Source organism: Aotus nancymaae, unplaced genomic scaffold (assembly GCF_030222135.1).
Source record: "Aotus nancymaae isolate 86718 unplaced genomic scaffold, 86718_ANA_hifiasm-v0.15.2.pri h1tg000019l, whole genome shotgun sequence".
NCBI classification, from domain to species: domain Eukaryota; kingdom Metazoa; phylum Chordata; class Mammalia; order Primates; family Aotidae; genus Aotus; species Aotus nancymaae.
The window spans coordinates 1,703,425-1,715,787 of NW_026988431.1; the positions used below are offsets into that span (position 1 = coordinate 1,703,425).

General features: G+C 45.5%; 1 protein-coding gene across 2 annotated transcripts in view; it reads right to left on the bottom strand.

Moving 5' to 3' along the window:
* Nucleotides 1-662: 662 nt before the first annotated feature.
* Nucleotides 663-12,363, bottom strand: part of CMTM7 (CKLF like MARVEL transmembrane domain containing 7) — a 60,895-nt gene continuing 49,194 nt past the window's right edge. Inside the window, exons 3-5 of one of the 2 annotated variants that reach the window (XM_012435515.3) lie at nucleotides 6,747-6,845; nucleotides 3,874-3,955; nucleotides 663-1,255 (exon numbers count right to left, since the gene is read on the bottom strand). In XM_012435515.3, coding sequence (XP_012290938.1) covers nucleotides 1,242-1,255; nucleotides 3,874-3,955; nucleotides 6,747-6,845 — 195 coding nt within the window. In that variant the 3' untranslated portion in view covers nucleotides 663-1,241. The remainder of the gene's footprint in view (nucleotides 1,256-3,873; nucleotides 3,956-6,746; nucleotides 6,846-12,363) is intronic. The other variant, XM_012435516.3, reaches the window with a different exon arrangement.

Here is a 12,363-nt window from a genome sequence, read left to right on the forward strand (position 1 = left end):
GTGCTGCTTCCTTAGATCATCCCAGACAGAGCCAGTTGCCCCGAGCTGGCCGGCAGCCACAAGCTCAAAGCCCACAGGGGGTGCCTCCAGTCCCAGCAACACTCAGCAGAGGCAAGGACGGGGCCAGCAGTCAGGCAGACCTACATCCTGAGCCCAGCTCCCCACGGGCTTTCCCTGTGCCTTGGGATGGGAGCCCTGATTCATTTCTCAAAATGTGGTCCTATAACTGCCCTCTTGGAGTCACTCTAATTGCTGTTAGATACGGTCGTGAATGCAGGTCCTTGCACACGGGGTTGCCCAAACATTGTTCCGACCCTCCCTTTTCTAGCCAACTGAGCAGCTGAAGACCAGGGAAGCAGCACATTTAGGACAAGATAGTCAGTCATCATAGTAAACACAACCCTTAGCTTCCTCCAAAGCGCGTTCCGAAATGAGAAGACTGGTGTTGCAGGAGGGGGACGTGAATATAATGAGAACCTGCACATGTTTACCTAAAACTCAGCCCTGCTATACCATCCTCCAAGATGGAGAGAAACCTGAAGTCCAGCAGTTCAGCAAGGGGCACACGCAGCATGGGTGGAGGGCCAGGGTCAGACGAGCTCCAGTGGAAACTGCTCAGGCCAGGTTCTGCAGTCTTCTCGTTCAATAAGAAATCCCTGTGCAACTGGCCAAGTCAATATTTTATTAAAAAACACAAACACATGCACGATGGTAACAGAGGCAGAGACGGAGAGGAGACGCGAGGTCTCCTTGGGCACAGGCTGACCACATAGTGTTTCTACAGGCACGCCTCGCTTCAGGAAAGTGGGTATCTCTAAGACCGACTGACAGCCAGATAAATTAGGAGGGGGCTTTGTTTCTTAAGGCTTCACTCCCCTGAGAAGTGAGAAGTAGAAGGGATTTAGGCAGGAGTATTCACAAACCCCTCCAGCTGTGCTAAGTGGGGTGCGTCAGTACCTGAGGTGGTTCTAGAAACAGGAAGGCCGAAAACAGAATTCCCCGGAGGCGCTTTCCTTTCCCAGAAGGGAGGAATGTTCCCCCGGAAGGTGGGAGAAAGTTTCCTGCTGGCTCAGGCGCTCGGGGAGCTGGCTTCCTGGGAAAGCAGGAAGAGGGTGCAGGCCTTTCCTGGTGCCCACCAGCCTGGCAGGACTTTGGCACAGGAACACAGGTCCAGAGGCCTCGCCTGGGGCACTGTCCTCCTTTCTGCAAAGCTCCTGAGGGGCCGAGGGGCTGTGGCCTCGTCAGACGGCTGCATCTTGGGAAGGAAATGGCAGTCAGGACAGCTTGCCACGGGCGGGGCCACCCACAAGCCACACTCCGCAGGCTTGACTCCAACTTCTGCTCGGGGGAGGACTTGTGTCTTCCACCCAGCGCCCACTGTCACTGAGATTATTCTTTTTTTTGGCAGGGGGGGTCGGGGGGGAACGGAGTCTCACTCTGTCGCCCAGGCTGGAGTACAGTGGCATGATTTTGGCTCACTGCAATCTCCACCTCCCGGTTTCAGGCAATTCTCCCGCCTCAGGCCCCGGAGCAGCTGGGATTACAGGCACACACCACCACACCTGAATAACTTTTGTATTTTTAGTAGAGATGGGATTTCACCACGTTGGCCAGGCAGGTCTCGAACTCCTGACCTTGTGATCCACCTCAGCCTCCCAAAGTGCTGGGATTACAGGCGTGAGCCACGACATCTGGCTGATTATTCTATTTTTAAAAAATACATTGCTAATAAAGACAAAAACTTCAATAGTGCAGAGGAGACTCCCATTCCACTCCCCCCACCTCAGTCTTATTCCTCAGCAGTAACCCCCTTAAACCCTTTAGCTGTTTCTTTTGGTGATTCTTCCATAATTTAAAAAACCGATTTATGCCAGTATTTATAGATTTATCCTGTTAGACATCACCTATTAACTTTTTTTCCATATATTCTCTACTTTTAAAAAATCATTCTCTTTTTTTTTTTCTTAAAACAGCTTTACTGGGATATTTTAATAATTAACATATCATACAGTTCTCCCATGTAAAGTGTTTCTCGGTATATTCACAGGACTGTGCAACCACAATTTTAGAACCTTTTCATCACCTCAAAAAGAAACCTTATCCTCATTAGCAGTCACTCCTGAGTCCTCCCTCCCCAGCCCCAGGCGGCCACGGATCTACTTTGTATCTCTATGAATCTGCCTGTTCTAGACAATTCTTATGAGTGGAATCCTGTGCTACGTGGGCTTAGTGTAGGATTCCATGAGTAATGCCCTCAAATAGGAGGCGAGTTAAAGAAACTGCACAGTCACGCCATGGGCTTAATGCTGCAACCCACGCAGCCGCTGAGAATTCCTAACGACGCTGGGAAGATGGGAGCTAGGTGGCTAAGCAGGAGGAAAGAACAGGTGATGAAATAGCACATCAAGTTTGATCCTTTTAAGAAAAGCAACAGATATGAAAAAAGAGAAAATACTGGAAGGATAGACACTCAGAGCCACCTCTGGGTAGTGTGAGGGCAGATGGCTTTTTCTTAATTTTTCTTAGAGACGGAGCCTCACTGTGTTGCTTAGGTTGGTCTTGAACTCCTGGTCTCAAGTGATCCTCGTGTCTCAGCCGCCTGAGTAGCTGGGACTATAGAGGTGCACACCGCTGTCCCTGGCACAGATGGTTTCTACTAAAAATAGTTTTTTGTTATCTGTAGTTTCTAAAAACCTACACTTTATCTGTGTCATTAGGAAACTTAAGAAAAAGTAGGCTGGCTGGGCGCGGTGATTCATGTCTATAATCTCAGCACTTTGAGAGGCTGAGGTGGAAGGACTGCTTGAGCCCAGGAGTTCTAGACCAGCCTGGGCAACACGGTGAGAATCCATCTCTTAAAAAAAAAAAAAAAAAATTGAAATTAGGCATGGTGGTGCATGCCTATAGTCCCAGGTACTCAGGAGGCTGAGGCTGGAGGATCACTTGAGCCTGGAAGGTGGAAGCTGCAATGAGCTGTGATCGTATCACTATACCAGCCTGGACAACAGGGCAAAACCCAATCTTAAAAAAAAAAAAAAAGTAAAGTAAAGAAAGAGAGCGGGCTGGGCACAGTGGCTCACACCTGTAATCCCAGAACTTTGGGAAGCCGAGGTGGGTGGAGCATGAGGTCAGGAGTTCAAGGCCAGCCTGGCCAACATGGTAAAACCCTGTCTCTACTAAAAATACAAAAAATTAGCTGGGCGTGGTGGTGGGCGCCTGTAATCCCAGCTACTTCCTGAGGCAGAGAATTGTTTGAACCCAGGAGGTGGAGGTTGCAGTGAGCCGAGATTGCGCCTCTGCACTTCAGCCTGGGCGACAGAGCGAGACTCTATCCAAAAAAAAAAAAGACGCTGGGCGCAGTGGCTCTTGCCTGTGACCCAGCACTTTGGGAGGCCCAGGTGGGTGGATCACCTGAGGTCAGGCGTTCAAGACCAGCCTCTACTAAATACAAAAAATTATCTGGGCATGGTGGTGCATGCCTGTAGTCCCAGTTATGTGGGACGCTTAGGCAGGGGAATCACTTGACCTAGGAGGCAGAGATTGCAGTGAGCCAAGATCGTGCCACTGCACTCCATCCTGGGCGACAGAGCGAGACTCTGTCTCAAAAGAAAAAGCAAGAAAGCAAGCAAGAGAAAAAAAGTTCAGCCACCTGAGGCTGAAGTGTTAGGGCATCCTTGGACATGTGGAGATGGGAATGTAAGCAGAGGTTCTGGGGTGACATCTCCCCTCTGCCACCCCCTGCGCTCTAATACTACTTCTAAAGTCCCCTTGGGACACCCTTCTCAACAGCAGGGTTCATCCCTATGGTTGAAGTCAAGAACAAGCTGCCCCCCTGTTCCTGAGAGCCTCTGCACACAGATGACCAGAACTCACCTGTGGACTGGGTTACACAGGAGACCTTGTAGGACAGCCACATGCTTGCCATGCAGAGGAAGGTGGCCACGAAACCAAATATCTGCAGTGAGAGAGGGGAGAGGATGTTCACAGCCACAGGGACAATTCCCTGGGCAATCCTGCCTGTTCTCATCTCTGTGTTTGTTCCCTTTACGTCTCTGGCCAGAAAGGAGCTTGGAGAGTCATCTAACCCAACCACCTTGTCCTTGATCGGGTACAGAGAGGAAGCCCAGAGAGGCCCAGCCGCTGGCCCTGGTCCCCTAGGTTGGGCCAGGTCAGGGCTGGCAGCCAGGCCTCTCGGTCTTCACTCCTGGCAGCTCCAGGGCCCGGTTTGGGTTTACATTTACAAGCGAGCTGGGGCTAAGCCAATGGACTTTGATTATCCTGGACAAGTAGAGAAGAAAACGGTGAAATTTTAATTTGGGTTTAGAAAATCTGAGCGTTTCCGTGGTTCGTGGTGCGATGGCGTTGTTTGCATTTCATTTGCAATGGCTTTCTGTTCTGTTCTGGCTAGATAGCCGTGTAAGAGCCAGAAGCCGAGGCCTTTACACCTAGGTTTATATTTGTACATATTAAACAATATTAGACTAAACGAAGTCAAGGCAGCACCCTTTCCCTTTCTCAGTGTCCATCCGGAGCTCTAGTGTGAAGAAGGCTGACCTAGCCCTGCCCCTTCACTTGTAGATGAGGATTCAGGTGCGAGGAGAGGAAGAATGCGTCATCAAGTGGTCGAGGAGAGGCAGGTAGCTTCTTCTGGAATCTCTGGGCTTTGAAGCCTGCAGGCATTTGCCTTGCTTGTGAATAACACTGGCAGCTGCATGGTGAAAATTTACTGACCACTTAGAACAGAGCTGCCAGGGCGCTAGACCCTGGGGGTGTGTCGATTCCTTTAACCCTCACAGCTCTGCTGGCTGGGTGCTAGAATTACCCACCCCTGCTCCTCCATTTTACAGCTAAAGAAATAGAGGTACAGGAGGTCAACTCTTTTGCTAAAGGCCACAGAGCCAGCATGGGCCAGCTATGGGATGGGAGCCCAGGGAGCCTGGCTCCAGCGTCCACGCTCTGCCGTACAGGTGCCTAGGTGTCCTCAGACCCACACAGCAGCCTCTGGTTCACTACACCACCACTGGCATCGGTGGGAATGACGCAGGGGCGGCCAGCTAAGGGGAGAATTTTCAACAAGGCAAGCCCAGCTGCTGCTTTACATAAACAGCTGCCCCCACCAGCGCACACCCACTGCTTCCCCGGGTTCCTTTCCCTGGGCTCCTTTTGTACCAATTGTCTGCAGCACATAATTAGCCCATTAGAGCCTGTCCCGGCCTCTCATTGTCTGTTCTGCACAATTAGCACTTTATATACCGTCCCGGCCCCCAACTGTCTGTGCTGCATAATTGAACAGTTTATTATATCGCTACAGAATGCTATTCTAGACCACAGTGCCTTATTTGCTAATTGTTTCATGTGTCTTGTCTCCTAAGCTAGATGACCACTTTCTTATAAGCAGCGGCCATATTTTAAAAATTCCTCCTAACTTCCCAGAGCCCAGGTTTGGTCCCAGGCACACAGACAGCATGTTATGAGTGTTAGCTATAGAGGTTCCAGGGCTGAGCGGATTCCCAAACACAGTGGGAAAGTCCCCATGTGGGCCCTAAAACACAGTGGGCACAGGTCTGCTGCTTGCCTCTTCCACCAGCCTGCTCTGTACCGGGCAGGCGTTAGCTGCAGGGGCAACCATCCCTCTCCTCAGCGATGGCAGAGAAAGGGGCAGAGGGGTCGGAGGGCGGGCTGTGGAAGGGCCACGCGGAGCGTCAGTGTTGGGAGTTTTGGCCGCTCTCTACAGCGACCTTCTGCCCCCATACTGACCTTCAGAGGAGAAACTCCATCCCTCAGTGGAATTCCAGGAGCCAACCCACTACCAGGCCAAAGTCTGGAAGATTTTGGTAATATGTGTAAATGAAGTACCGTGAGTGTCACACACACAGAGAGCTTTTCCTTTTCTCTTTTTCTTTTTTTAAGACATGGGGTCTCATTACATCGCCCAGGCCAGGCTGGAACTCCTGGGCACACGCATTCCTCCCGAGCGCCTGGGGTACAGGTGCATGCTACCACATCTGGCTTGAGAGAGCTTTTCTTAAAACTCATTTTAAAAATCTCGTCTGCTCATCAGTGAAGCAAATCAGTATTGGCCCACAGGCCACTGAACTATAAACAGTTAGCTAAATCAGCAATCAGATGACAGGAATCCATGAATCTTTAAAAAACAGTACATATGTCTATATGGATATAAACATATATATGTATGTATATATCTCACAGCACTGTATTTTTGTATATTTCCATCTACTTCTATTTATGGCCAGCAAATGGATCAATTTTTGCCTGAAAGATACAGGAGGATTATTTCCTGGCCTGAATCCCGTTAAAAATCAGCAACGGCAAAGCCCAGACTCGTGGCAGATATCTCTAATCGATCACAGTGCATTCCACCCTGGGCCCAAAAGAGGCCACAGAATCCATCTCCGCATAGGGCTGAGGCAGCCAATGAACAAATGATCAGAGTGGGTGTGTGAATTAAAACCCGCCTGGTCCCCTGATTGCAGTAGTGGCTGTAAAAGAGAAAGGCCAGGCTGCTGGGGCTCGGAATTTGCCGGCAGCCCTGACAATCCACCTTCTGGGACTGTGAGCTTCCGCTCACCGCTCTTTGGAGAGAGCTGATGGCTGGATGAAGGTAGGTGTTGACGATTCTGTGAAAGGAATGCTCCAGAAACCAACCCCTTTTCTTCCCCTATCAGGAAGAAAATGAGCATTTTAAATATGAATTCATTCCTAAAGGCTCCCCAAAACGTCCTCACCGCTCCGGCTACCAGTCCGCTCTGGTTGTAACTCTTGGAAGCTGCCACGATGGAGGCGATGAGGAGGAGCAGGGTACCGATTAAATAGTGCAGAAGTTCCTGGGGGCAGAAACAAAGCAAAGAAGTGGGTAGGGTGGTCCAGTCCTGGTTTGGGAAGAGATGAAAGGGAGAGAGTGACGCGTCCTCTTCTCCCTGGCAACACGCAGATGGGATGAGAGTGCAGCTCGCAGGCAGCCAACGTTGGGGCTGACCAGGAAGAGGCCGAGCAAGACAGAAGTGATGCTGGGCAGGCAGGAAGGGAAGGGGAGAGAGAAAGGAAGCTTCTCATGTGAGCAGGGATAGCCACTAAGGACTCCACTCCTGAGAGCAGTCTGCAGACAGGGCTTGACCTCTGGCTAAAGCTACAAACAGCAGACGAGCTTCTTGCAACTTCCAGGCTGGAGAGTTAAACAAAGCTCCAGCTCTGAGAAGCAAAGTGCCTTAAAGAGATGTGTGCCCTTCTCTTCTGCTTCAGAAACATTCTGCGCTAACAATGTGGTGGTCTTGTGTGGCTGACCGGAGCATCTGCCCGCTCTGCGAATGGCCCCGAGTGTGGACTTGAGCGGCATTCACTCCCCCCGCCCGTCAGACTCAGACTCTAGAACGAGGTCAGTGCACTTATGTGAAGAGCCCGTGGACGTGTGGTGCCGCGGCTTCTCACTCCTGAGCCTTCCTGCCTTCTTTTCTTGTTGTTCCCTCTTCTCTCATCTCCAGAAGAGTGCCCTCTGGCCAAGCTCTGCCAATGAATCCACTGGCAGGACTGGCTTCACCTTTGCTTCTCGCCTTGGCGCGTGGGTCGTGCATTTCCACCCATTCACTCATCATGATGAACAAGCATCCTTGCAGGCCCTGGATGAGACTGGGCTTTCCAGTGGCGAGGGAAAGCTTCCACCTCACCCTGTCTCTTCTCCATTAAACACCAGATCAGAGAAGAACTGAGGCTGGGCCACTTCCAGTGCTTACTCTGAATCCAGAGGGCATCCATTGTCAGTTGTCTTCAATGAGAATTTAGAAATCATTCCTTCATGAAGTTTTGTCCCTTGGGGCAGGCAGTAATTACATTTTGGAAAGGCATTCCAATTTAAAGCTGTGGCTCCGCTCAAAGCTATGTAAAGTCAAAGACCCTGGTTTCTCCGTTAGTGACTAGAAACGAATAGCACAAGATAGCTCACAGAGATTTTAACTAAAGAGCAGATGAGGACCTGCAGTTTCCCTACCACCAAGATTCTCACCGATTAAGAAAGAAGAGGAGAGAAGGATGACATGGGACAGAGAAAACCAACTTGAGAGAATCCTAACTGGAAGTATCTAAATACTTTCTCAGCCAAAAATGTGTGGCTGAGTCTGTCCTTCCAGCTTTCATTCCCCACGCGGCCCACTCCTGTGTTTGTCCCTGAGCTTCTGTTCTCTCCTTTGCTTGGTCAGTATCAGGATGAGGGAAGCCCAAAGGAATCTGTTCTCAAAAGAAGCAGAAAAAAATGCCGTAACTTTGAAAGGGGCCTTAGAACTTAGAAGCAAAAGAAATTTCTCTCAAAATAACAGTGGGTAATAATGCTAAATGTGAACAATTACTCTAATCAAGATGCAGAGGTGGTCAGGTCGGATTAAAAAACAAGCAAAACAAGAAATAACTACAATAGGTACTGTCTACGGGAGAGAGACTTTATATTCAAAGCTAAGGATATGGCATGCAAACAGCAAGCAAAAGAAAGCTGGAGTGTCTATACCTAGTATCAGACAAAATAGACTCAGACACAAAAAAGTTACTAGAAATAAAGAGGGATATTTTCTAATAATGAAAAGCTGAATCCATAAGGAATATACAACGATCATAAACATACATGCACCTAATAAAAGAACCAAAATACATGAAGAAACAAATGATAAAATGAAGGAGAAAAACAGACAATTCAAAAATAATAGTTGGAGAATTCAATATCGATACTTTCATCAATGTATAGAACAACCAGGTAGCAGGTCAACAAGGAAATAGAAGATTCAAACAACACCATAAAATGACTAGACCTAGAAATCCTCTATAAAAACTCTTATCCAACAAAAGGATAACATATAAAAGTACATTCTTCTCAAATGTACATAGAACACTGTCCAGGATAGACCAGATATTTGACCACAAAACAAACTTCAATAAAGGTAGAAGGACTACAAAATACGTTTCCTGAACATAATGGAATCAAATTAGAAATCAAGAGCAGAGAGAAATTAGGGAAATACACAACTATGTAGAGACTAAACAACTTATTCCCGAATAATGAATGACTCAAAGAAAAAAATCACCAGAGAAATTAGAAAATATCTGGAGATGTATGAAAATAAAGACAACTATACCAAAATTACGGAATACCAGTACAGCAGTTCTCAGGGGGAGATTAAATGCCAATATTAAAGGAGAAGGAAGTCTCAAATTCGTAACCTAAGCTACGTCATCTCGGTCTGTTTGCGTTGTTATAGAGGAATATCCAGGGCTGGGTAATAAATACAGAACAGAGTTGTATTTGGCTCTTGGTTCTGCAGGCTGCACAAGAAGTATGGCACCGGCACTGGCTTCTGGTGAGAGCTTCAGGAAGCTTCTACTCGCTGAAGCAAAGGTGAAGGTGAGCAGGCATCACATGGCAAGAGGAAGGAAGCAAGAAAGAGAAGGGAGGAAGGTGCCAGGCTCTCTTTAACCATCAGTTCTCACAGGAACTAACGGAGGAAGAACTCACTCACTACCACTAGAATGGCACCAAGTCATTCATAAGGGATCTGCCCCCATGATCCAAACACCTCCCACTAGGCCCCACCTCCAGCACTGGGAATCACATTTTAACGTGAGATTTGGAGGGGACAGCTATCCCAGCTATATTACACATTAAGACCCTAAGAAAAGAAAATCAAACTAAACCTAAGGCAAGCAGAAGAAAGAAAATAATAAAGATAAAAGCAACATTTATTAAGATAATAGGAAAACAATAAAAAACAAAATCAACGAAACCAAAAACTGGTTCTTGAAAAGATCAACAAGATTGACAAATCCTTAGCTAGACTGATCAGAGAGAGAGAGAGAGAGAGAGAGAGAGGGATGCAAATGAAAGAGGAAACACTACTGCACTTACAGAAATAAAAAGGATATAAGAAATACAATAAGCAATTGCATGCCAATAAATTCAGTGACTTAGATGAAATGGACAAATTCCTAGACACATATACTACTGAACTTGACTCCAGAATAAATGACACAACTGAAAAGATTGCAAAATTGAGTTTGAATTAACAATAAAAAAAAATTACCCACAAGAAAAGCCCAGACCCAGATTGTGTCACTGCTGAATTCTACCAAGCATTTAAGGAATAATTAATACCAATTCTGCACAAACTCTTTTAAAAGATAAAAGAGTAGGGAATATCCTAAATTATTCTGTAAAGTCAGGATTACCTTGATACCAGAACCAGATGGACATCAGAAAAAAAGAAAACTACAGACCCATATCTCTTTTAAATATAGATGCAAAAACTCTTCAACAAAATATTAGCAAACTGAATCCACCAGCATATAAAATGGGTTGTACAGTATGGCCAAATGGAATTCACCCCACAAATGCAAGGTTGGTTCAACATATACAAACTAATCAGGCCAGGTGTGGGGGCTCATGCCTGTAATCCCCATATTTTGGGAGGCCGAGGAAGGAGGATCCCTTGAGCCCAGGAGTTCAAGACCAGCCTAGGCAACATCGGGAGACCTCATCTCTGCCAAAAAAAAAAAAAATGCCAGGCATGGTGGTGCACACCTGTAGTGCCAGCTATTCAGGAGGCTGAGGTGGGAGGATTGCTTGAGCCTGAGAAATAAAGGCTGCAGTGAGCCATAATTATACCACTGCACTTCAGCCTGGATGACAGAGCAAGACCCTGTCTCAAAAACAAAAATACACAGACAAACACACACAACAACAACAATGTAAGACACCGTATTAACAGAATAATGGGAGAAAAACCCATCTTATCACCTCAGTAGATAGGGAAAAAAGCATTTGACAAAGTCTAACAGTCTTTTACGATAAAAACTCAACAAAGTAGTACTAAAAGTGAACTTCCTTAGCTTGATAAAGGGCATCTACAAAACGCTCACACCCAAAGTTGTATTTAATGATGAAAGAAGGAATGCTTTCCTCCTAACATGAGGAAAAAGATGATGATGGCTTTGTTGCCATTTCTATTCAATATCTGTCTAATTTATTCAGTTCATTTCTTGCAATAAGGCAAAACAATGAAATAAATGACATTCAGATTATAAAGGAAGAAGTAAAGCCATCTCTATTTGCAGATCTTGTTTATGGAATATCCTATGGAACCACTAAAAATATATTAGAAAAATATATTAGAACTACTAAGTAGTTAAGCACAGCGGAGGGCACAAATCAATATGCAAAAGTAATTGGACTCCTATACACTTGCAATGAACAATCTGGAAATAAAATTAAGGAAAAATCCATTTAAAATAGCATCAAAAAGAATAAAATACTTAGACACAATTTAATTTAAAAAGTTCAGGCCAGGCACAGTGGCTCATGCCTGTAGTCCTAGCATTTTGGGAGGCTGAAGCAAGAGGATTGCATGAGCTCAGGAGTTTGAGGATGCAGGGAGCTGTGATCTTGCCTCTGCACTCCAGCCTAGGTAACAGAGCAAGATCCTGTTTCAAACAAAACAAAAAAAAACAAAAAAACACTTTTGCTCTGAAAACTACAAAACATTGAAAAAAATAAAAGATTATCTAAAAAAAATGGAAAAACTTCCCATGTTTATGGATCATAAGACTTCATGTTAGGATAGAAATATTCTCCAAATTGATCTATGGATTCAACATAATGCTTATTACAATTCCAGCTGATTTTTGTAGAAATTGAAAACCTGGTTCTAAAAATCATTTGGAATTGTAACGATCCAAATTAATCCTAAAAAAGAAGAACAAATTAAGGCCTCACATTTCCTAGTTTTACAATGTACTACAAGGCTACAGTAATCAAAATAGTGTGATAATGGCATGAAGATAGACATAGATCATTGGAATAGAACTGAGAGTACAGAAATAAATTCATGTGTTTAATGGTCAACTGATTTCAACAAGGTTGCCAATACGATTCAATGGGGGAAAGAAGAGTCTTTCAACATATGGTGCTGGGATAACTGGATACCTACATGCAATAGAATGAAATTGAACCCTTACCTCACACCGTATGCAAAAAACATTAACTCAAAATGGATCAAATACTTAAATGTATGAACTAAAACTATAAAACTCTTGGAAGAAAACACAGTAGTAAATGTTCACAATCCGAATTTGGCAATGGCTTCTTACATATGGTAAGAAAAACGAGCTAAAAAAGAAAAAAATAGATAAACTGAATTTATCAAAATTAAAAACTTGTGCTTTAAAGGACACCATCAAAAAAGTGAAAAACAACAGAATGGGAGAAAATATTTTCAAGTCATATAGCTGATAAGGCACTTTTATCCAAACTATAGAAAGAATTCCCACAACTCAATAATGAAAAGACAAATAACCTAATTAAAAAACAGGCAA